The sequence below is a fragment of the Accipiter gentilis genome, chromosome 21 (genome assembly GCF_929443795.1).
Source record: "Accipiter gentilis chromosome 21, bAccGen1.1, whole genome shotgun sequence".
Classification (NCBI taxonomy): domain Eukaryota; kingdom Metazoa; phylum Chordata; class Aves; order Accipitriformes; family Accipitridae; genus Astur; species Astur gentilis.
The window spans coordinates 16,267,178-16,293,682 of record NC_064900.1 but is presented as its reverse complement, the minus strand read 5'-3'; the positions used below and the strand labels follow the sequence as shown (position 1 = coordinate 16,293,682).

The 26,505-nt window shown below is 43.5% G+C and overlaps 1 protein-coding gene across 2 annotated transcripts in view; it reads right to left on the bottom strand.

Annotated features, from left to right (window-relative positions):
• Nucleotides 1-1,056: 1,056 nt before the first annotated feature.
• PTGFRN (prostaglandin F2 receptor inhibitor) overlaps nucleotides 1,057-26,505 on the bottom strand; it is a 71,428-nt gene continuing 45,979 nt past the window's right edge. For both annotated transcript variants that reach the window (XM_049824529.1, XM_049824530.1), the window contains exons 6-9: nucleotides 22,866-23,285; nucleotides 13,103-13,210; nucleotides 5,905-6,210; nucleotides 1,057-4,639 (exon numbers count right to left, since the gene is read on the bottom strand). In XM_049824529.1, coding sequence (XP_049680486.1) covers nucleotides 4,473-4,639; nucleotides 5,905-6,210; nucleotides 13,103-13,210; nucleotides 22,866-23,285 — 1,001 coding nt within the window. In that variant the 3' untranslated portion in view covers nucleotides 1,057-4,472. The remainder of the gene's footprint in view (nucleotides 4,640-5,904; nucleotides 6,211-13,102; nucleotides 13,211-22,865; nucleotides 23,286-26,505) is intronic.

The window sequence follows — 26,505 nt, the reverse complement described above, 5'->3', positions numbered from 1 at the left end:
GATAAAGTCCTAGCATGCTTGCAAGAAGAGTATTAAGATCCAGGTCATCCCAGGGCATGGTGGAGGCAAGAGGATTTCATAAAGCTAATCCAAACTTACCAGTAAGCTGTAACCTGCACAGCTAGAGGCCAACGACTGCTGTCCCACAAGCGTGCCACTCATTACTTGCGGACATGTACGTGTTAAAACATCTACAGCTGCTAAAGGCACTGCTGAGGGATCAGAGACCATTTATGACATTTCCCTATCTCAGCTGATAGTCCCTGCCACCCCTTAAGAACTTACAGCCCGGTGCCACCTCCCAGCTACCTGTAAGCGTACACTACAGAGGACATCTTTCCATGCCAGCTGTGACACCACCATCTGGAAAGAAGCCAAAGGTATACACTTCGCTGTCAACTGGCCTGCACTGCAGCCATCTCTGACAGAGGATGCATCAGTTTGAACCCACCTTGCCAAAGCCTGTCTTGGCCTCCCAAAACAACTTCTGCCTCAAGCAACTTATTAGAAAGCAAGTCACTTCCTTGCTGTACTACCATGGTGTCCTTATGTGGTTGCTGGGGGGAAAAAAATCCTAAATTCAGCCATTAGCAAGGTAAGCAGGAAGTCTACTTCCAACACTATTGATTCTTGTCCTGAAACCTTGGAAATGAGAAGCCTCAGGAAGGGTTCAAGGATGACTCAACATCTAATGCCCAGGTTTTACAGCAGATACTAAACACACACTCCTAACTGTGACTCCTGGCCCTAGATAATCAAAAGGAAACTGCCCCGACAAAAAGGTCACCTTACAGTGGGGTAGAAACAGGATAGACTCAGAAAACAATTACATTCCCCAATTCATCACACAAATATAGGCAAATATTTAAAACTTACTGTAAAAGATACCTCATGCTTATTTTACAGGGTAACAGTGCTGGGAACAAGACTGTAAGGTTTACATTTGATACCCTTGCCTCAACAATAGTGTCTGCATACATGTGAGGTACAAGGAAAGAACTGCCCATAGCTAAAACATCCAGACCCACAGCACAGACATAATCAAAAAGGCTCGCTCTTTATTTTAAACATAAAAAGAAACATTTTACACAGCATTGTTAGAACTATTCAGTACCTGCATTCCAGAATTGTGCCAAACACTTTATTTTATAACTTTGAAATTAAAACAAAAGAAAGTAAGTATCTTGCTCTTCTGCTATATGATGTTCAAGCTTGTCCTGGATCAAAATTCCAAGTGCCTGGAGGAACTTACTAGCTTAACCAGGAAACTTAGCAATGAGAACAGAGGAAGATCAACATGAGCCCTTAGGATACTTTGACAATACCACAGGTTGCAGCAGGGAGGATATGGATGCTTGCACTGCATCTCAGGCAGCTTACTCTTCTGATACTCTGCAGGTTTAATACACAACCAGATGCACACACACCTCCACTCACACAAACCCTGGTCACACAGGAAATAATAATAATAAAAAACATGAAAAGTGACCTAGTTTTTCTTTTTTTATTAGAGATAAGACTCCCACTCTATTTTAAAAAAGGGGATAATACAAAATTGGCACAAGTAGAAGGAAACCTGGGGGGTAAGTCTGGCCCCTCAACTTCTAGCCTTCCAACTACAGCAAATACAGGGTGGAAGGGGATGCAGCATTGCCTTCCAAGGGGCTGGCAGCAGTACGAGCTAGCAGTGAACTTGCTTCACTTGGAATGACAAAGATGGTTTGTTACAGGCCACGAAGGAAGATCAGCATTAGCTAAGGACATGGGGACCTTTCACTAGAGGAGCAGGGAGCCCTGACCAAAATAACCCTGAGTTTTTTCCAGCAGGGAGAAAGTGTGCTATGTCGTGTGCTTGGGAAGAGCTGGCGGATCCCTGCTCATTCATTCCCTAATTATTGCATTACAGTCATGATCCTCTCTCCCTAAAACTTCACCAAGAGCACATAAACAAGGAGTCAATCTGCAAGGACAGAAAGTGACTGATGCTGTGCTTCGAACTTCACCACCACTTACCACCCCTCCCAAGATGCCCCAATGCCATGGGCCTTCCATGAAGAAAGCGGATGTTAATGCAGGAAAGAAGCTGCTAGATCAGTGTGGGAAGGACAGCCAGCATCCCAAACATCAGAATGGTGTTTCATAACACCCAAAGAAAAAGCAGGATTTCACTATAGCAGACAGACAGGAGAGGAAGAAAAATTCTTGCTGTCAAAGTAATATCTGAGTGAATCCTTTCCTCAATTCTCTTCCTGTAGAAAGCACCATTACAGATTTCTGGGCTTTTACAGCAGAAGCTAGAGATTGCTTCTGCCCTGTTCCTCAGCAGAGGCAGCTACATCTGCCTGCAACATAGGCCTTTTCTGAGCTCTTCCAGAAAGTAAATCAGGCCAGAAGGAAAGGCTGCTATGAATGTTCAGACCAAAGTCTTCCAGAGGTTTATAGGTTTTGGGTGTTTTTTGCCCCATACATCAAATAAGTCGCAAGCCCCAACTCTGCAAATCAAGTCCATTTTGAAGATGTCTCACATTCAGCTTCCAAAAATCATTGGACACCTCTATGCATACTTATGTATTCATATGTGACTGCGTATGTGTCCACATGCGGGAAACAGAATAGCCTTCTAGAAAAACCCCTCACGTCAGCCTCAGAACAAAGGTCACAATGCAAGACAGGGAAAAAACAACCCCACACAAACAAAACTTACCACAAAAAACCCCTCAATTTTGGAATCGCTACAGTGTTGAGTGCAAGGTTCCACAAACACTAATGTAAACACTAATGTGAAATGAAACCTTCATAGCACAGATACTAGACTGCAGCTCCCCTGGAATGTGCAGTGGTATGAGCCATTAGTGAAGCAGATGGCCACTAATAACTAATGTCTAGACTGGCAACAGCACACCACAGCCACTACCTTCCATGGATGCTCTCCTTTAACATCTTTTACCTTAAAAAAAATAATATCTGGAAAGGATTGAGCCCTGGCCTCAACTCTACATTTCTCACACTTCTTGATGCGAGCCAAACCCTGGCTGACATCAGATTGCAGTACAGTCCTACTTCCTTGTTTGTTTATACACAGTATCTTTATTCTGACGTTTATTGCTTAACACACCAGCTGTGCTGGGGAGACAGAACTGCCTGGAAAAGGAGCTGCTCCCACTCAGGAGCCAGGTCAGTGTATGTGGAAGACCAGAGCAGGACTTCTGTACTATAGCACCTAGGAATAGGTCTCAAACCCATGGGGACAGCCCTGCTGCAGGCCCATGCACAAGACCAGGACCACTGGAACTTGAAGGATTCTTGCTGCCCTCTTGGGTTTGCTCCTATTCCTACCCTGAGCTGCACTTCAGCTACTGCAGATCTCAGACTCTGCTCACACCTGTTCAATGGTTACCACTGAGTGACTGGCAGAAGCAGCATTGCAGTCTGGTCTGTGCATTTGGTAATATATAGTTTACAAGCCTTCTCTAAACATGATCAGTTGGCCAACTGCAGATAAAGATCCTTTTTTTTTTTTTTTCGTAAGTCACACCATCACCAGTGGGGCAAGGTCTCCCACCTCTCTGCCAAGGCCAGCAGAAGGCTGGGCCTTGTCCCTAGACACCATGTGCCCCCTGCCACAAGCAGAACAGGGTCTCAGGCACAATGTGAGCAGCTGTAGTGAGGAGAAAAGAAAGTGGAAGGGCAGGGGAGAAGGTGGCCATTAGCAGACATTCAAACGAATGCTTGTCTGAGGGTTGACTCTTCAGGGTTGCCAAGTTAGCCCCTATTCACCACAGCTAAGAACTTTGGGCACTGAAAATAAAATAAAAAGGAAGCTTAAAAATAGTGTCTCAAAGACCTCCAGGCAAGTTATGTTTTGGGAATAACTGCAAACGCCAGGGAAGAGAAGGCATGCTGACAACCATAAACCAATTCTTTGCTGGGACAGCTTCATGAGTCACCAGCAGAAGAACTTTCTCCAGCCTTCAACCCAGCACAAAGAAGTCTGTGAGATACCAAGGTGGACAGAGAAAGGGAACAGGATGATGTGATGGGGGTAGAGGGGGAAAGTAGATTGGTTAATACAATGAAAGCCTAACGCTTCTACCAGCCCCTTTCCCACCCATTACCCTGCCCATCGTGCTTTCATACAGGGACATATTTTCAAAATCAAGGGGGGGGACACAAGCAAACAAACAAAAACCTTAGTAAATTTTGTCACAGGGCCCTGCTGAAAGAAGGCTCAACAGTTTGCACATTGGAAGGAAATGATCCCTATGCAGAAAGTGCTGCTGGAAAAGGAGAACTCCGAGTCACTAAATATGGCCTGAATGCTCTCAGGACATGACGTGTAACAAGGAGAAGCTTGAGGTCCAGGCTGAAATCAGAGAGGAAACGCACTGTCTTGTCTGGCCCTGTGAGTGTCTCAGCACAGTCAAGAGCCCTGTGAGTCTCTCCCAAAATGCAAGTGTGTCTGGCTCCCACGCTCAGTCCATCTCCATCGACATTAGCCGGCGACGCTCTCGTCTTGTTTCCTGCACTTCCTTCTTGCAGCACCAACGGGAGCTGCAGTAGCCAATGAGGCAGGATAAGAGTCCTATGACAGTAGCCAGACCGATGCCAATCAACAGGGGATACTTGAAAGCATTCAGAACTGAAAAAGGAAGGCAAAGTCATTAGATATCACTGAAAGATTCAGAGATCCCCTTTATTTGTTCTTGCTTAAAAAAGGAGAAAATCCCACATTATTCGCTCATGGGCAGAATCATTTTTTCAGAAGGAAATTACGCTTATTTTCCTTCTTCATTTCTGTCTTTTGAGGTTTGGAAAAAATTGGTGTCTTACTGGACTCCCTTACGTCCTCACCCTAACTCATCCTCTACTATTTCAAAGCCTCAGGGAGGCTGGAAGCACCAGAGGAGTCTTGGAGAGAGATAGCAAAGTAGAGGTAGTTCCAAGAGGTAACCTGTTACCTGCTCCCCCAAACAAAAGCCTTGCAAAGTTTCCCCAACAGAGGCAGACTGTGGCTGCACTCTTTGTAACAAGTTTCCAAATGGCAAGGAGTAGATTCCTTTATGCTTTGCTTGATTAGAACTACTTGTACAGTATATTCACTACTACTCAGAAACCTTGTCTAATCAACCTCCAAAGCTGGTATCTAAACAAGAAATTTGATTTGTAAGCATCTACTGCTCAGTTAAAAGGCAGGGTCAAGAACTGTAAGGAGTTTGGAAAGTACAGTTAAAATAGTTATCCACACAGTAGGGAGAACAAAAACTTCTGATTCCTTTCAAGTTCATAGAACTTCCCGCTATGACCTTCCCTGGAAATATTGAGAAGAAAGCAACTAGTTCAAAACCCCTCCTCCATTAATTTTTCCTCCTTAGCTACGTGCTGAATGCAGCATCTAGCACGCAACTTGCTTCTCATGGAGTCTAGCAACACTTGCAAATCAGGTTGGAAAGCAGACAAGTCATTAAGTGCAGGGAGCAGAATGTCTTGTGGTTAGGAGAGGGAGGAAGGAGTCAGAGCTCTGACTTTCTGTTCTCAGCTTTGATATTAATTGCAATGCAACTCTACTTCAGCACACCCCATCTGAAAATCAAAATTTCCTTCTGCAGGCAACAGAAGGGTTAACACTTGAAGAGAATACTATGCCTTGATTGAAAGATGCCCCAGCATCACCAAGAGATGATCAGGAAAGCCAATACACCAGTCTTATAACTATGATCTGTTCAGGCCTACCTAGTCAACAGAATCTGTATTCAGAAATTGCAAACAATAGAAAAGGATAACAAAATCTAATGAGATTATCATAGGCACCTTTAAAAATAGTCATGGGGAAAATTTGTCCCAGAAAAACATAATAAGGTGTTAAAAAAATTAAAAAATTGTGTAACACATGTTGCAATCTCTTACCATCCATTTTCACAGACAGAAAGATGGGTTTGGCTTTGATGTCAGGTTCCCGCTGCCATACACCAGTGGCAGATCGCACCCACGGGGTCACTACGCAGTAGTGGTTGCCAAAGTCGTGGTCCTCACAGCCATGCACACGGAGCCTGAATTCCAGCGGGCTGATTCTCTCCAGGCTGAGATCACTGCTCCCATTTCTCCTGCTCTGCATCACAATCCCCCTCCGGTCCAGCGAGGCCAGCAAGACAGGCTCTCTGTCCAATGCAAAGGAGCGCACAGCAAACCAGGAGACATCAAAGGACATATCATCTGCATTTTTGGACAAAGAATTTAGACATGTTGGTGAGCTCTGAAAAGTATTCACAGTGCCATTTCTCAGCAGAAAGGTTAATCTGCAAGCAGCATAGCCAATAAGGGGGGGGAAAGGGGGGGAAAGGGGGGGGAAAGGGGGGGGAAAGGGGGGGGAAAGGGGGGGGAAAGGGGGGGGAAAGGGGGGGGAAAGGGGGGGGAAAGGGGGGGGGAAAGGGGGGGGAAAGTCCTTTCTAGGAGGATTCAACCAGTCAACTGCAATGAAATGCACTGGCAGGATGACTAGCTGCATAGAAAGGGTGACTTACTAGAGGGACAACAGAGGAGATTTCTTGCTTTCCTGCCTGCTATCCTAAAATTTATATTTAATCTCCAATTTAAGTTTTCACCAAGCAGGCCTAGTGTAATAAGAAGTTCTGTAATTACGCTGAACCTACAGTGAACAGGGAGTGGAAGTGCCAGGTATTTGCTAGCAGAGAGTGATTTGCCATCACTATCTTCATGCAGGGCCTACATAGCCACAAAGCCAGCAGGTTCTTTCCTGGAGGCCCCTTCCTTGCATTTAGTCTGCCTAAATGAATACAGAGATTCTGCACAGAGCATAAGAAATTACCTACAAAAGTACAAAGCGTTCAGGAGCAAAGCCTGACCACAATGCTTTTATACATTTTTTTCCAGAGTTGTGGGTTACTGTCGCACATCATCAGGCATCATGCTTTGTGCAAGTTTTACCACCCAGGGAGATAGTCTATAAAACACTTTTACAATGCCTTCCACATTTAACACAGCTGACAGGTAGTCAGAGTTCATCAGCACATCTAGCTCCTTCTACATTCACGCAAGATCCTATTGATCCCATTAGCTGATCTCAGTCTTAACCTTATTAGGCTGATGTAGCTGAGTATCTACTTTAAAAATCACTGCTATTCTTTGCTAACCTGAGCCCACCAACACCTGTCAGAGTCTGAAACCTGCCATGACCTAGAGCATAGACAGGAAAGCCTGCTCACTTGTTTCATCAACAGGTCTTCCTTCCGGGCACATTAGCAAACTGATGGGCCCAAAGTGGAAACAGAGGTTACTATTTCTGTCCTGAGTTTGGGGTACTGGTAAAATGTGTGCACAGGGCTTAACCTTTTCACACCTAAGGCAGTCCCAGTGATTTTGGTGATGTATCAAACCTCCATTTGCTAGTATTGAGATCTCTGAAAAATACAGTATTAGCAACCTGAAATTTAAAACTGATCTTTCACCTAATTGAGTTTGCTCTTCTCTACACTTTCACATTTGACCTCCAGGCTAATGGAAAAATTAAAGCCCTAAACCTGCTGCTGTACTCAAACTCTTTACACATAGAAGCGAAGATGATTTTTAAGCCTCTATCAGACAAGCTAACACTTTGGGAAAGGAGGGAACCTTAAAATAATATTTTAAAGTGAAGTAAAGGAACATCCACAGCATCAGCCAGGTAGAACATTCCCCCTTACTGCAGACAATTATACCCCAAACAATGGGTGGTTTTTTTAAGTCCCTCATAAGATGCACTGGTTTTACAAACGTTTTCAGAAATGAAACAAAAAGATAAGAAAGTAGATGTTACTACCAGAGGCACTGGCTGACCCAACTGTTTTGGGACACCAGCTGGTTTCCTGCCCTGTGTGCCATGGCCAGGTGCTCCAGCTGACAGCACAGAACAGTGCTCAAGAGAGCACCTGGCCTGTTTTGCAGCCCTACAGCAGAAGTAGGTCTCCCAGTCCTACACGGGGGTCAGCACAGGTCATATGGACCAGCAGACCTCACAACAATCACTCTTGCCTATCATACGACAAATACTACTATTAGCTACTTGGCATAGCACTCGAACTGCTTCCCTTGAAAGCAGAGTTAATAAGAATTAGCATAAACAGATGTTCAGTTAACAGGACCAAACTTTGACCTCTGCTTTGTGTACTCATCCAACTGTCTGTGGGAAAAAGGGCCTCTACTGGAAAGAGCTCTGTTTCTATAAACTACTCTTCATCTCTGCTGCCTGTTTATGCCAAATACGGTAATAGCACTGGTCCACAGGCAGTCACATTGGGAAAAACCAATTCCTTCCGAAGATCATCAAGACTGCCATTAGCTCTCATGTTTCCAGGTACCATAGGAGCATATGAACACCTTCCAGGCTAAGTCCAACTATGCTGAATGCACCATTGCACTTGCTGAAAAAGGTTTAAACAATAAATTTAGATATATAAAACAAAATATCTAGCCTCCAGATTCCCAGGCAACTTGCTACCTTTGAAGAATTCCTTCTTTTCAGCCTCAGTTAATTTGAGGTTCCCTTCCCTCCACATATAAAGTTGAGTGCAGGCATTTGCTGTCATTTTGAAATAGCTGAATCTATCTTCTGTAATTACAATATGGGACAACAGTATTATGCCAACATGTTTTATTAGTCAGTATACATAGCGTGCAATTAGTGACTCACTACAGACAGTCAGAGGGAGGATTTGGCTCCGAGTACTCTTTGTCACTATCCTCCTTGAAATAGCTTCACACAGCAGAGTCATCTGATTCATTTCTATATATCTCTGGTTTTCATCCAGTAAAAACACAGGAAAATTTAGCAAAACCAGGACATAAATCAGGTGCTCTCTAAAGATCAGTGATGAACATGCAGCTCCCAAGTACTAATAAATATGTAATTTTACTGACATAAAAGAGGTCACACACTAGGCTTCCCAAAACCATTTGTACCATTCCACACTCACCTTGCATCAATGTTGACAAGTCACTCTCACAATTTTTGTTCTCAATCTACAAAAACCAAACCCAACCACAAGAACAGCACTCACACTTAACACTACCAAGGTTTCTTTCACTGGTTCCTTCTCTGCTCCACAATGTTGTAAGTAGTGTGGGACACCTTGACAAGGTGCCCCCCATTAAAGGAAACCGTAACAACCCAGTGCTAAGCTCAGAAGGCCATCAAGGACCTCAGTGCCCCCAAGTCATGCAACTCGGCTACTTTCATAAAGGAACACAAAGCACTGGGAGCTGGAAGCTTCAGAGCTCTGTGAGCAGAGTAATAGTGGTGCTATGCTTCCTCCCCTCCTCAGTTAGTGAGGATCATCAACATGTAAAGCACATCTTTATGCACATTTCAATTTGACACACAGGACTAAGCTGTCTGGGTTTTAGCTGCTTCCCTGGCCAATCACTCCTCAAAACAGGGAATCCTATTTCTAGACCAGCTCTTAGGAACCATACACTTCCACTGCTTAGAATGGAGCTCTCTCGGCATCTTGTTACCGTGTTGAATCACAATTTTGAGACCCTTTTTGTTTACTACATTTAAATGAGGTTGAATAGGGCTTCCTAGAGAGCTGAGCAAACCACTTCAAGCCATACGAGAGGTAAACAAGCTGGTTTTGTTAAATTCTCCAGAGTGCCCACTGGGTCTGTCTGGAGTAGATAAAAAAACCCATCTCCTTTCAGGCACAGTAAGTAATACTTTTAAATCCCTAAGCACATAGCCCAAGAAGGGGTGATCTGGGAAGTCTAGAGAGATCGTTTGTGAAAACATGTATTCAACAGAAATATCAGAAGCAGCTTTTATATCTTCAGGGCACAGAAGAACTACTATTCCCCCCTGACACACATATACTCCCCTCATATCAATTCAAAACACCAACCACAGCTGCCAAGCCAAAGGAGCACTTCTTTAGATGGAGCAATTGCTGCTATGTACTGAGCTTAGTAATACACACTCCATTTCATCAGAGTCTCAAAGAAGCAGAGGAAATTAAAGCAGGCAACAGTCACGCCAAAACCTTTTCCACCCTTTTGAAAACTTCCCACAGGGTGTGTACACACAAACACACACAGAGTACTGTGAATTGCCTCCACCAGACATGGGTCCAACCAATAAGTAATACTTCTACAAACAAATGGATCGATCTAAGTGTAACAAAGAAGGGCACCGACAAAGATCATTGGTCATTTAACTTTTCCTCAGATCCTTGGAAGTACTTTATTTTTCTGATTGTGCATACAAAGAGGGAGAAGAGGTGGCACCTGACACCTCAACTTATTACAAGAAGCATACCTACTAATACACATGCATGCTTGCGAAGTTGAGTACCTATGTGCACAAAAGCAGAGCTGGCAGGCATACCAACTGTGTTCAAAGTGCTTTCAATGCACATTTAACAAGACATCCTGTGAAATTCCCTGATGCTTCACTCACAAGAGGGCCAAAAACACAGCCCTGCGGCAGGTCTTACACCAGAAGAGTAGATGGCCTTTGAAAGCCATCATGCCCCTCAGAAGAGAGTCAAATATAATTGCTCTGCTCTCCTTTCTCATCACATTCCCAAATGGAAAGACCATGTCTGTACTGCTGCCATCTGTTTTCTTTTAGGAGATGCTAGCAATTCTTGCTCTGTTTATCTGATTACCTGGTGTAGGCTTTCCCTAACAACATGCCTCATTTCCCCACTGGGATGAGACCCTGTTATTCTCACAGTCTGTCTAATGTTGGGCACTCATTTAAAAAGCGAGTTCTCTGTTCCAGTTGTGAAATAAATTGTGATACTGACTCAGCATAGAGACAGATAAGAGATGGGATACAGGGATGTAAAGTTACTACTGAGGAACTACATGTGTTTGTTATCATATAAGCCCTTAAGGCCCTTCTTCACCTAACATGCTCCGCTATCCCACTGCCCTAGTTCCCTCCATCTCTCAAGGCCAAGGTGGCAAACTGACGAAGGAAGCCTGCACACCCTACAGCTGCTGCACAGATTCCAGCTTTCCCTGCTGCTCTTCTGCCAGTCTCAACCAGAGGACCAGCAAAGACAGGAGAGGGGCCAGCTTCTTAGGCTCATATGAAAGGCCCATATGGGGTTTCTCCATGCAGCATGGCTGGTTAGGCCCCAGATCCTGCTCATTCAGCAACTGGAGGCTCAGAGCATGGATTGAAACGTTCCCTAAAACCTGCCACAACGCCACATTTTACTCCATTCTAGGTGCCTCTGTTGCCTGTGCCTTATCTGCCCCATTACAGACTCAAAAAAACCCCCACAAAATCCAACCCAACCCAAAACAAAACAAAAAATCAAACAAAAAACCCAGAGGCAGAGATCTGCCACGTTCAAGATGACATTACCCAGCTATGGAACAGATTACAGTGCTGACATTTAAAATTCTGCACTGGCTGCTCATGACTGCTGGAAACTATCATTTCCAACTCCAGACGTCATCTATCAACAGACATCCATGAAGTTGCCCAGTTAAAAACTTCATCGTGCCGATGAGTGGCTCCTCAAAGAGGATACCTTTTTACTTTGATCGCTTTGATTATCCTTATCTTTCTTGTCAGTACTTGTCTCAGTCTCAAGCTACCAAACAAAAAAATCACAAACCCAACTACAGCAGAGCATTGACAGAAGAGCCCCACTGTTACTATGTGGCCTCTTTTCAAGTTTTAAGTGAGTCAAGGATGCTGAGGCCTCTTTCACAAGGCAACCCCAAGCTTATTTTAGCTGTCAAACACCAGCAGAAGCAGCAGCTGCTCCCTGCCAGCAATTACTGCTTTGCAAAGGAAGCCAGCTGCTTTGGGTACTGCCTCACAACAATACCTGTAAGAGCTTGGACACACCTCAACTTAGAAGAGGCTTCCTGCTGAGCAGAAACCGCAGGACAGACCAAGGTATACGTACAGGTATATATCGCTGCTTACTGTGTCCAATATCCCAGGCTATGAATCTTTTGACAGCAATAAAGTTTACTCAGCTTTTCCTCCCTACCAAGCATTTCAGTAATACAATCTACAGACTTCTATCATTTTTTCACAGGCAACACACAACTGTAATCTTGCAAATTGCTTCCCCGCTACACTCAGATTTGATGTAGAACAGACATCTTGGAATTTCAAAGTGATGGGCCTTTACTAAGCTTGGTACTTCATCTCATCAGCTACTACATTATACGTAGTATTTTCTGCACAGCATCTCTTTTGTAGTGCCTCACGCATAGATTTCCAAGTTTCACATGAATTATGACATCTTTATATTTAGGTATATACATTTATATATTTATATTTACATATGTATTTATAGATTTATTTAAAATACATTTTTATATTCAGAGAGAGAAAGACTTTAAAAAAAACTAAACTCACTCCAAACCCAAATTTTGGGTATAACAACCAGAGTTATTCTCACAGCATTTTGAGGAAAAGCAGGTCAGACAATGCTTGGCAAGCAGCTAGGTTTTGAGCAATTCTCTCAACTTTTCAGCTCTTCATAAAAATTTGCCTTTAAAGAATCCACTATCCTTTTAACAGCAACGAGATACTGTGTTTCTTTCTTCTTCCACACAAAAAAGGACGCTCACCTTTGAAAGCATCAGCAATAAACATCCATTTTTGGCATTTAGGCTGCAGTAGTCAAATTATTGTGATTTTTAGATTTACATTCAGCCTTAAATTCACTCTGAAGTGTGAGCTGAATGGCCAGGTAGCTTTAAGATTTGTTTACAGATGACCATTTTCTCCTAACAGGTTTTGCCAATGGACCTCCCTTCCAATTAAAGGAAACTAATACTTTCATGGCCCATCTAGTGGTTGTAGGCTGAGATTCCCAATAGTGGGATCAGTTAGTACAGACAGCACAGGAGTGTTTAGCAGTGAAAACACTTTTTTCCCCCTTTACTCAGAATGTGAGTTTTAAATTGGGCTGTGTAAAGCAAACACGCTCTCCTGTATTTACCTAGTTCTATAGGATTTTCAGTGCCGATTCTCAATTCTCCAGCCTCACTCAAAGGACATAGGGTTGTAACTGCTGGTATTATTCTGCCTGGTGAAGGCAAATGAGTTACAAGTAAAATAATTTTACCAAAATACCTGGCTCAAGTGCCATTCCTTCCATTGTGACGATACACAGCAAGTCTGCCAGTTCACCCTGGTAAATCGTTGGGTTATCAGAATGCACCGAGACATTAAACGCAGGACCTAGAAAAGAGTAACCACAATTATTCATGACAGGCTTTTCTTCAGTATCCAAAACCTTTCTTGCACATTTTTGAAGCATTCTCTGCTAGTTTGTGGAGACAGAGCTCTGAAGCAAGGATAAGCAATCATGTAAGCTTTCACAAAATAGTTATCCATTTTTAGCCATTAATTCCTGCATTAAGACAAAGTACTCAAACTGCTAGACCTGTCACCTAACACAGAGGCTGCTGCCCAAGTCTGCCTTCTACTGTCCTGCACAAGAGGAAGCAGTCTTCCATTCGTAACTCCTCTGAGAGTACAAGAGTTCAGGTCTTCAGGCTAATCCAGCATGGATCTTTTTGGCTGAGGCGGTCAACAGGAATTCAAGTTAGAGCAAACCAGTATTTTAACAATACAGATGGTTCTGCTATGGAACTGAAACACAGACAGTACAAAAAGTGCATCGATAACACTTTTCTGCGGGTTTTCTTTCAGGCTCTACCACAGATAGCTTCTTCTGTAGAAGATGTCTCAAAGCCCAAGGGTATAGTAACTCCTTGAGCTGCAAAGTGGTGATGATATTGATGAAAACCATTAGGCTGTTATGAATGCTCAGACACCATGACAACACATGGTGTTTGACTTCTGAGGTACATAAGTTAAAAAACAAAACTTCCCCAAATTTTGACAACTATACCTCTGGTGCAAAATTAACAAAACCACAACTTCTCAGATATGCCAACATTGCTAGTACTCTATTTCACAGGGCAGAAACTGAAGAATGTATCAAAATACCCTTAGTGGTTTCTCTACTAAACAAGGCAAAGGAGATGAGTAGGAGGAAAGCTGATGCTAATAGTGGCCTCTGCAATGTCTTTGGGGGAAGGGGCCAGGGAACCCAAGAAGCAACCTGGACTCAGATTAAGTAGTGACTCTTTTTACCCTCCCTGGACTCTGTTAGCTGCTATCATTACCTGGCTCAGCTACCTCTGGGACAGCAGCAGCAACAAGCATAGAAAGGTGGTTTGGGAGAAAGAAAAAAAAAAACAAACAAAAAACCACCCAACAAAAAACCCACAAAACTATTGGAAGATTTGCCTTCCTCCACTCTTACATGCTACTGTTTTAGTACAGGAACTGTAAATTTCAAATCCACTGAAGATCAGTGGCAAACAACGCTTTTGATGGAGAACATTTAAGGAAATCATCCAAGACAGCTCCCAACAGGTTTCTGTGGAAAGCTATGTTGATAACAACCACACTGCACATACTTAGCACATCACTTCCAAATTGAGGTTCTGGAAAGAAACTTGGATGTGTCATGAAGCTAGAGCAGTCTTTTTTGGTGAAACTATTCTAGACTACAAGGGCCTGGCTTGTTTTGGTCAGCAGAGATTACACAGCACACTAAGAAATTAATTCCAATTACAGTGCAATAATTACTTCTGTGGCTTCCAAAATTCCCCCCACAATTTCCACTGGGCACAATGTGCTGCTCTTTGTTATACCATAGACTTCTTACAGCCCTCTTTTCTGCCCCAGAAGCAGTTGTACTTTGTGCACAAGGACAGTATGTAGACATATAATCCCAGAGGTCAATACCCATCTTGACACTAGAAGTCCTCTCTATTAAAAATTAAGATTGCAAGTTACCCCAACAAGCAAGGATAAAAGGGTGGTAGGGATGCAATAAAGGTTACATGTGGACTACCAGCTAAGACTCCTACATGCTTGTGCTAGAACATATTTAAGGAAGTAAGAGACACAGAATGCTTTGAAGTTCAGCTGTTCAGGTAGTGACTTCATCAGCGGGCTGCAGCCCTAACTTAAGCTCAGCATGATGGGATCTTTTTCTGGGGAAATGGAGAGGGATTAACCTGATTGCCTCCTCAGCCTCTATCCAAACTCTTTCTATGTGAATTCAGCTTGTTTCCTGATATTCACACACACACACACACACACACCTCCTAACCATATTCCCCTTGCAGCCTATCTGATTATTAGTCTTCAGATAAAACAAGACATTTCCCATCATTTTCTTTGGAGTTATGCAGACAGAAGCTCAATGTCCTAGGGGACTAAAGGCAGCATGGACAGGGCACTCCAGCCAACTACAACCAGAAAAGCCTCAAGCTGTGTGTAAACTGTCACAGCAACAGAAACAAAGAGACTGCCAAAATCTGCCACAAACAGTCCCACATCCCCAGCTCATAACCTTCTGCTGCACCGATCAAAGGCAAAACAGCACCATAATAATCCTGGTACTGTCTATAGCTTGGGGTCTATCTTAAATCCCAGCAGCGAGGTGACATCATATCAGGAATATGGGACATGCTCTACTCCAGCCAACAGGCTCCATCCTGGCTAGATGCTGGCACGGATTGAGCAAGGGTGATGAACTGCATGATCTCAACTTTGTCAGGCTGCAGATGGGCTGCCTTACCCCTGCCCTGGGAGGGTAAACAAGGAAAGACAGAGAGTACACATAGACAGGACTTTTCAGGCCTTATTTCTAGGTTGAAAGTCACCCATCTACTGCATTCAACAGACACTGGCTTCAAACCCTGGCATGCCAACAAACCACTAATGCAGAGTGCAGTCTGAGCACTCCTGGCCATTGAATGTCATGGGGGTAAAAGCTAAGCTTGTTTGGTCACTCAGCCAGGAAAGGCCATGTATCATGGTAATGTAGCACTCCCTACATACCCTTCAGTTCTGGGTCACCAAGTGCATCTCTACCCTGCCTTCCACGTGAAGAGTCAAAGCTTCCTGGGAAGTAAGAAGGCTGCTAGGCAGCAGCTGCTCTGTCATTTCATGATCATACTTCCCCTTAGTAAGCCACAAACAGTTATTTCCCTACTAGGATACATCTCCTGCAAATTACCATCTGTACCTCCAGGAAGAAATCACTGTCCTGTGTTAGAAGAACTGGATTTCAACAGAGTTGAGACATGTGTCAGGGGTTGTGCTCCTCCTTCTTCAGCTGAAGAGACAAAACAATTACTTTTTTTTTCTTTTTTCTTTTTTTTTTTTTTTTAAAACCTAAGCAAGCTTCATTACAGTGAAAGCTTCTTAGTTCAGTCTTGAAAACTGTGTGGTTGCAACTTCCCAGGAGAAGCATCTTCTTTGGAAGTATCTCAGGCCTTCTGCTGACATACCCCATGCCGTGGAGCCTCAGGCTGCCCTCAGGCATGAAAGGACAGAATAAAGCATCTTCATATTGATAGCCTCATAGGAGGCTGTTTCAGTAGAGACCCATTAGCCCTGAGCTGGACCACAAAGACCATTTAATCCCCTACCCTGCACCATAAGGTACACTTGAGTCAGAGTTGTAGTCACTATGCTGCCTGGGAAAGATTCACAGAAGCTGATGACATGGCTCTAATCCCTCATTAAAAGTCATCTGCATGCTGCCCTTCTCTATAGACAGGTTCTGGTCTTGGTTTTGTTTGGTTTTATTCTAAGAAACCCCAACTGACCAGTGCTTTTAACCTGATTATAACTTGCCTGATTTATGTCCCCAGCTTAAACTGGCTTCAACTGAACCTTTCCGGCAAGAGGATGAGAGAAGCAGAAATGAGCTGCATACCAATCTCAAACAACAGCAGCAGCAAACCAGTATTTGTTAGCGGCTTACAAGCAAAACCATCACCTTATCTAACTGGACATCTGTTTTACTGCAGGCTCAAGAAAAGCACCTGGGCAAAAAACAGCACCAGAGCAAACACGGGATGCTTCCAGGCACATTTTCAAGGCTCCTGAGGACCTCCCAAGAGGTCAAAAATGTGCCACAGATCTTCTGAAAGGTGCAGATCCTGTTGGTGTTTTTTTTCCCCCCATTACCAATCACACCACAGTATTCAAGAGGCCCTGGATCTAGACTACACCAAGCAGGGCTTGGCACAAAAATCCCCAGTGTTTTTCTTCAGTTTTTACCCTCCAAGACACAACCCATCCCCCCAACCCCAAGCTTACAGATGCAGGCATGCAGTAACAGGCAACTCCCAGTAGACACTGATGACACCGACTATCAGGGTCTCAGCATTGCCACACTCAAGCACCTGCAGTGTCACATGAAGGGTTGGGGAGGTGACATGAATTCTCCTTCGACAAGATCTGAGTTCATGCTACATTAACACTGAGAAAAATAAAACTCTACAGATAACAGATGATGTGGCTTTGCTTACCTTGCCACCTGAATTTAACAGTTTGAAATACTGTTATTGGCACCTACTGGTCACTTGGGAGAATGAACAAACTAGAATTTAGTTTCAATTGCAGGGTTGACAGATCAAGCATGACCTGTAAAGCTCATCAAGAACAAAGCAAAGTGTTGGAAAGCTGCTCAGGAGTTTGAAAGCTGAGAAATAATTGGATATTAATAACTTCAGGTTTGAAGATGTGTCATGCCCTCAGCTAATTCAGAAACTAAATAGCGCAGATTCACAAAACAAACCAGCATTCCCAATTCTAAGAGCTAAGCATCAGCCTTCCCCTAAATTGCCATCTTCTGCTGAGACCTTTGATTTAAACTAAGCCAAAATCTCTGTTCCTCACTGTAGTAAGGCTGTAAGTTTAGATACAACCTAACTGTTGTTAGCTGTTCCCCAAGAAGTTTTACCCCAAACCTCACAATAACTGTTACTGGAAGAAGCCCCAAGTGGTTTAACCTGTGATTTCTACTTCCATCTACAAATTAATGCACACAGGCACAAAGGCACACAATGACAAAGCATGTTCCTGCCCATTAACATTGGCTGGAAAATACCAGCCTTTCTTGCCAAAAAGTGTCTGCTGTACCGCTCTTCATTCATTTTCATGATTAAAGTTTCTTTCCTTTAAGAATCTTTCTATTCTCCTTTCTTGAAACTAAGTATCTCTCAGGGTCATTGCAGGGCATCATTTCATTTTAATTGCAAGTTCAACATCAATACTCAGCTCATATTTCAGCAGCTCTCAGTTTATCTCAGCTTCTTCCAAAGTGAATGATAATACATTGCTGTGCAATGAGCTCACATGCAGATGTAATCCAGAGTTGAAGATTCCATTGAGACGCTTCCCTTAAAGTTCTTTTATTTTTGCCCCTCCAGAGCTTTCTGCCCTCTGCTGAATGGCACAGGGGGAAGCCAGCTGAGAGCACAGCCAAGATCCAAATGGTATTCTCTCATAACATACTTCCCAATACGAGATTAAAAGCTTCCTTCTCCCCACTTCCCTGAAGGAAAATAAGTCACTTCTGTGGAAATACCTGTAAGTGTATAGTGAGCAAAGAGACTCTAAACACTAACATAGGTTGCCAGGTTCAGGGTAAAAGGGATAGAAAATTAAAGGACAAATGCCAAAAAAGAATTTATGATGCCAGGATAAACCAGGTAGATTTCACAGAGACCAGGTGCCTCAGCATTAAAAAAACAGCTGCAGGCTAGCTGGAGCTATTTGAACCAGATATCTGTACACAGACCTGCATCAGATAAGCACTCTGATCTCAAGGAAGTTCCCAGCTATTTGACTCCCACCTTTGCTGGCTAGCTCCACGAAGGCTGAGGGCAAAGGGGTGCACAAAAAAAAAAAAGACAACCTTTCTCATCTGCTGCTCAGACCTTGCAGTGCAAAGGCATTGCCACTGGAGCAACATCTCCAGGTGACCGGAAGACAAGTGAGATATTTCAGTGCGGATGGGTAGGATCACAAGTCCTACAAGAAGCTGTCTTCATACACTTGTTTCAGAAGAACGGCAAGGAACAGAAGACAGGTGTGTTCCAGGCTGAAAGAAAGGCTATGTACACATACATCATCCAATAGCTCAAGAGGAGAGGATGCATTTGAGTTTCAGCAGAAATGACGCAACAAAATTAAGAGAAAATTTAAAGACAAACACTGACAGCTGCTCTTGTCCCTCACATTGCTGGGCAACCTTTGAAAAAGAAGTGGCAGAACCTCTGTTCTAGACTGGGAAAACAAACAAAAAAAAGCACTTTAGAATACTGAAGTCTTCATATGGGACAGCTTCCCCCTGCCACCCAGAATAAGCTTAGTTGGCTTACAGCTACTGGATATAGAGCAGGCATTCAGTTTCTGAAATTAGTCTAGTGATCCATGTTATTCATAAGGCCAGACCAGACGATTCACAAGATCCTCTCTGGTCTTAAAATATATCCAGCAGAGAACAATCTGCCATTGACTAAATATTTGAAAACTAATGACCTACTAGGCTCCTCCTCACCACCACCAGCCCACAACTTCCAGTTTATATAATTCAGTGGACAAAATCCACATTTCATTTTTTAGTTCAGGAGGTTTCAAACAAATGCCTTTACATTAACATTTCAGATCATTAACCAAGTGGAATAAATACATCCCTCTGCAACAGCAAGTGGAGAAAGAAGAGAGGAGGTCTCTGCTGGCAGCCAGCAATTCTGCCTTGAATGGAAAGAATCTGAGCAAGACATTTTCCACAGATGTTCATGGAAAAACATTTCAGAGCACTGACACATTTCAAGCCTATTGTGGCAGGAAACACTGAAGTTTCATGTGCACAGTCCCCAGCTCATATATAAAGCACTTACAGGCCTCCTGTCATTCAGATAGATCACACTGCACAATGCATATGCACACTAAAAACCCCTCCTTGAAACACAACTCAACTTGGAGAGGTCTGGGAGGGAGTCAAACTGGAGGGAAGGATTTCCAATCCTAGCAAGTTTCCCCATCCCCTGTCAAAGGGGAATCAATAAAAACAACTGAGAAAGAAATTCCCTCTACCACTAAAAGCTTCATGTAAAACCCTTCAAGGGCTTCCTTCTGCTGAAAATGCTGCTTCTGTATTGATCACCTCCCCACTTTATCCCCCATGGTGCAAGCTGAAAATGCTGTCCAAGCCTTCAAAGTAGGGAGGAGACTGGAATACTCTATTTTTCAAAATTATACTGCCTTATCATATCCTGTCCAGCAGTCTCAGTTAAAATTTCTTTCTCTTACAGTTTGAGAACCCCAGAACTCAGTGCAATTGACTTGTTAACAGTTTTCCTACCAGGGACAAACACACCCACAAGCTACTGATCACACCCCACCCTCCCTTTAACTCAGGATTTAGCAAAGTGGTGCTCTCCAGCTTTTACAGTTGCCTGGAGAGCTGTATGCCCCTGCTTTTTCTGACCCTTTCCTGTTAGTATCTTCCCTCCAATTTTGGAGAGCCTGTCATTCTCCCTAGAAGCCACTAGCTACCTCAGCACATCTGCCTTTCACCATTCCCATTAGGGAACAAGTTTGACAGCTGCCTGTACCACAGGATGCAAGACAAGAGAGTGATATCTGAGCTGTGTTTTTACAGCTCCTCCATAACTTTGCCATTCACCTCCAGCTTCCTGACTCAGTTTGCATCAAAGACAGTACAACTCAGCAAACAAAACCAAAGTAACACACCCACAAAACCTCTTCTGTTTTGTATACCTGATTCCAAATAATTTTCCAAATAATGAGCACAGTTAGAATGGACTAACTGTGGAATTATCACATCCTCCTCATGCCAAGATGAATGTCAAGCAAGGATATCTGCATAACAACTAAAGGACACAAAGTTCATCCATCAATTGAAGAAAGGAAGGTATTTCAAGCCAGATTTTGCTACATGCCAAGATTATTTTGGGAAATAGCTCTCCAGTAAATTGTGCCTGGGATCTCATTTCTCTCTCAGTTCTTTTGTAAAGAATGAAAGGCTGACGGGGCTTCAGGATCATCCTCCCCTTGCTCCAGCCCTGCTACTGGAATTCACACATTCCCAGGGCAGTTCTACAGGCTGCCTCCCCTTCTTTACTCCATGCTCCAGAAATCCTATCTGGGTGAACAGGCTGGGAGTAGAGAGTGACAGCAAAAAGAAGTCAAGTCTGCAACATGCACACTTCCCTCCCTTGCATAGCTCACAGGTTTCCCTCTGAACCACAGATATTAATAGCATCCTGCCAAACTTTTTGGCTGGGAGTTCAAAGTGACATAACACGAGCAGTGTTGGGAGAGTCACCAACCACCACTTCTGTGCAAGAAAGCCTCCATGTAAGAGCTTGGAGGGGAGGGGTTTGGGATAAATCTCATCCTTGCTGGTTTCTTGCATCACCCCTTTGCAAATGTGCTCTCCCGCTGTGTCTGACCCAGATATCAAGAGTAATAAGGCTAAAACTATAGTCCATTAAACCATCCTGAGAAGACAACAAGTCTACAGCAATATTCATCTGTGACAGTGCTGCTCTACAAGACATTTAGAACATAAGCAACTAACATAATTTTCAGAACAGTAACCATAAAACTAAACAAAAAGTCAATCAGAAGTTATCTAGACCTTAAAGAAGCATTGAGCTGAGTCAGTGTCCTCTCTCTGGCCAGCTTAGGTCAGGCTGCATCTTCATTAGGGTTTATATCAGGATGCTACATTTCCAAGCTTCTTACAAAGTGATGTCCTCATTGCAAGGCTGTCCCCCTACACTCAGCCCTTGTCCTTTTCCCAGTGTGCCTAGTATAAGGAAATTCAGTTTTTAGAAGTCACCTCATAGAGAACAGTTACCTTAGTTACAGATGCAACCAGAAGTCAGGCTCCTCTTGCTTAGTCACAGCCACATCTTCTAAAAAAAACTACAGCCCCACTATTATAAGCAGAATAACTCACATGAAGAACAAGAGATGTTAGGAGAGACCTTCTCCCAAGCTGTGCTTGTGAACAGGAATGGGGGAGTGCAGAACGTTTGAGATAAGGCAGCTACCTAGAGAGCTCCAACATAGGATGCACTTTGGGCTACGCTGAGAGCTCTTCAAAACTTCTCAGGAAATCACCAGCTTGGTTTAATCAAATCACGAGATGAGCCCTTCACTCCTAAGTGCACCACCATTATAAAAATGTGGCACTTCCCACCCACAAAGCATGATAGGAAGTCAGTGTTAACATGCATCTCTGACGATCCAAACCAATGCTGTCCCTCTCTCCTTCCCCCCAACAACAGAGCAGGACAGGCATGCTTCTCTAGAAAAATCTCAACAGGCAGACTATGCTACAGCTGAAGGTGAGGGTTTCAGCAAGGATGTGAGGAACAGGATGCACCTCTGGGTACTGAAATTCATCCCAATTTGTGGAGCTTTGTAGAACAGCCACAAGGGGCCTCTAAGGTCTTCCAGTGGCAGGATACACTTACTGAGATGGCTGAAATATTACCATTGCCTTGACCTGACCATTTTTTGCAATTACATCAACAGGAAGGTGTGTTCAGGCAATTTAATGCTATGCTAATCAAGTCTGGTTTGGAACAGAAATCTAGTCTATATTAGTGTTCTTCCAGAGCAGCCACTACCTAACAGCAATCTAGTGATAAAACTGGCAAATGTGGCAGCAGTTATTCCATACTGAGAATCAGCTCTGAGCCTGCAGAACCATAAAAGCTGCATTAGTAAAGAAAAACCCAGGGGTTATGATTACAGCCAATTCATTGAACATCTTTCTGTAAACAATCAATAGCACAAAGGACACAAGTACCACCAAAGGAGACAAGCATAGTTTAGCCATCATACCATTTGGAGACCCCTTCCACGTTCCGAAGAGTAGGCATTTCCCAGAGGCAGGGAAACCACTGGGAGAACATCACAGAACTCTCTTCCTTTCTGGCTTAGACACACAGCTGCCAGATTCTATACCAACCTGATGTCTGGAAGTCTATCTGGATAGGGTTGGATAAGCCATTCACTGCTTCACGCCACATGCCACCACCACCTGGAGACCAGGCAGTCACCACACAGCGATACAAGCCAGCATCAGAAATCTGGGTCTGATACATCCTGTAGCGGAATTCATTCTCCTGGACCTTCTCCAGAACCACACCATCTACACGAGTCTGGTCCGTCCAGTCTTCCAGCCGCACTACTGAATCCTGGTTCAAGGAGATTATGCGAGTGGTTCCATTGGGATTCGACTGATCCGTTAGTGGCTTCTCAGCTGTAATGAGGACAGAATAGCGTGGCGTCTTGATGTTTTTCGAAGACACTTTGCATGTCATCTCAAAGGTGTGACCTGCTACAAAGAATGGCTTCAATTTCACGGCCTCCACTGTAAGCGTGTAATCTGAAGAGGGAAGGAAATAAGCAGCAAGAGAGGGATAAATAAATAAATAGGTGCAGATATTTCTGCAGCACCTTTCAATCTAGAACATTACAAATAAGCAAAGTACTCTTTTTTGAGAAACAAATCCCAGCACATTTATCTAAACACATGGGGACATCCCAGAATGCTACTCAACAGCGCGCGCACACCAGTACACAACAGTTTGGGTCAAGATACAAGAATTCAAACGAACACGAAATACTGAACAGATAATGCAATACACAGGTCATAGCATGACAGGACCACCAGGATTTTTTTATGGAGGAGTAAAAATATTAGTCAGACAAGACTCAGAGTCCCAGTTTTACACTGAAACTGGAAAAGCACCCTCAGCAACAGGGTACAAGGACACCACTGAAGTATTCATGACTACTGACAAAAGCTGCCACTAACCAAATCGGCAGCACTTAGTGTAGCGTCTTTTATTTCCCTTGAAAAATCCACCTTAACAGCAATCCAGACACATTCAGCTGAACTCCCAAGATCAGTTGAAATTGCATGACAAAAAAGTTGGTGGTAACAGGAGAAGTCTCCATCCCCAACACCTCTACATACACACCTCTGTGTTGAAAGACTTCAGTATACCTCTGCCTCCACATGTGTTTTCCCCTTGCTTCTCATGCATTCTACCTGAGTACAAGCCTACCAGAACCCTTGACGTTTCTCAACAGTCTATTTGGTATCAAGAATGCCAGCAACACTTACTGCTCAGTTTCCTTCCCTTTCTTCAGTATTCTCCAAGTTTGCCAGCTCCTCAATCTCAAGAATCCTTTAATTACAGGGTTTGGGAAAATTATACATCTAGGAGCACAGCCCCAAGACACAAAAAATACAAGCTCACAGTGAGCAATTGAGAAAATGAGGAGTGAGTGAAATCGGAATCAGATAAAAGGAAAGGGAGTTGCTAGTTTCTTGGCACAGTGATGAAGAGACATCCTGCACACCCAGGTTCTTCCTAAGAAGGGAGGGCTGGGGCAGAATACATAGCTTGCAGCCACTTCCCAAAGTAGCAGTACTGCAAAACTACAGCCAGTCCAACTTTCTGTACTTACTTCACTACAGCACAGTCTCCCTTACCCCCTTTATAAAAGACGAGTGTAGACATGTTAAACAAAAAACTACACAGATCACCTTTATGCAAGGTGAAACTTCTCAGGAAAAGGGAAATAAGCAATGGTGAGATTGTAACACATTCCCCAAAACTGAACTAAATGCAGAAATATTTATACCCTCTCCACAAGAGCAACAAGATACTTGTCAAGATTACATTTTGCAGTGTTTTGCCTTCAAGCAGCAGTTTTCACAATGAGTAAACACAGCCCACAAGATGAGAAACCTAGTATGACAACTTTAAATCAGTACTGTATAAAGCAGATCACAGTACAAAGCTATATAAAGAAACAGCAGGAGTGGCAAAGGCTGAGCTGCTTCTAGTGGTCTAGCTGAGCACAGAATTACTTGATACTCCACACCAAACCCCCCTCACGCTTCCACCCACTAAGCAAGTGGGAATACAAGAGTTGCACATTTAAGCACTCAGGGTACAATCACAATTGAAGTTGCACACACAGAGTCATTCTCCTCTCCCTTGTGAGAGCGCTCATCATTCATCTGATTCTAGACTTCAAATCCATTTTTTCTTCATTCTGTGTCCATGAGATTCTGGTATCACCTTCTTCATAAGGTTGCAGCATTTAGGAGCCCAGCACAGATTGAGCTTGCCACATATTTTAGGAATATAGTAGACAATTATATTTTGCCCCCAAAGCAGAAGCACAAACAGCTAGCCATACTTTTCCGCCACATACTGCTGCTTTCTAGGCCTTATGAGGTGGCTCTGGGCAAAAATCCCTCCTGATGCAAATGTTCTTTATGTTGTTGATCTTCACGTCAGAGGACTGGATCCACCGAAAAAGAAATCTTGCATTTGGTCTATCATACATGTGCTTAACACATACCTTCATGTGATCAGAGCAGTACAGATGTAGCTGAGAATAGACAACTCTCCCTGCTATCTGGGCTCCAAATGCCTTACTTCAACTATTCCCCGAGTCACAGGTCAGGCAGCCATACACAGGGGAATGTCTTGTCCTCTGCAAGGACAGAGTAAACTCTCTTCCTAGACATCCTTTCATGACTTTCCATTTGAGGGCAGTAGAAAATGCTGCTTTTACCAATTATTTTTGCTAAAGAAAAAAGACAAAGAAGTGGTGGTAGCATGGGACAACAGCAGAAATGCCATCTGTAGAGTTTGTGGAAGAGAACATCTGAGGCTCAGAGATGCAGCTGGAGAACAGTGGTAGAATTCAAAAGGGTTACAAATTAGGATGCTGAACAGAGAACAGGAGATACATTCTTATGAAAGTCCTTTCAAAGGCTTTTTCTACCTTTTAAAAACCCAAAGCTCCTTAGGTTGGATGAATACAGAAGGCAGAGGCACCTCCTCTTATGCGAGACCATAAGAAATGCAGACCAGAATAGAGAAGGGGACACAAAAAACAGCATATACAGGTGCTGAATGTTTCTTGTTGCAAGAAAGTAAAAAAATATCAAAGGAACATTTCTGATTCTGCAATAACATTAGAGACCGGCATACATAGTAAAGCAAAACAAACAAAAAAGCGCCCCATATTCTATCAACTAGAAAAGTCTGGATCACCATTCTTAACAGTACAGTTTGGTGCCAAAATTTTTCTCCTTCAGTACCAGCAGATGACATGTAATTAGCACTCCATCACCCCCACCTAGAAAAGCATGTAGTTGTCTCTGTGTGTAACAGCACACGTTATGAGAAAGCGGAGAGACCAAAGATTTGGCACTTAGGTTAGAAATAACAATAATCTGCAAGGAAAGTGTCTTCACGTTTCCCATGTCAACAGAAACTACTCATCAGATCTTACAGCATAAGATGGGCCTGAGCGGCCAAAGAATATTCTCTTCCAAGAGCTACAGCTCTGTAGCAGTTCTCATTCCTAATCTTCTGAGAATTACCAAGGAAGCAATGTCTATGTCCTGACCGCTACTCCATACGCTTGCCCCTCTACACACATGCCTGCAATCCCATGCAGAGTCTCCTCTCCTTGTAAAGCTCCATGAATGAAAAGCATGATAAAACACACCCTGGTCAGTCATATACAGGAGGCTGCAATTTGCAGAGTTTGTGTTGGAAAGTGGTAGGGGA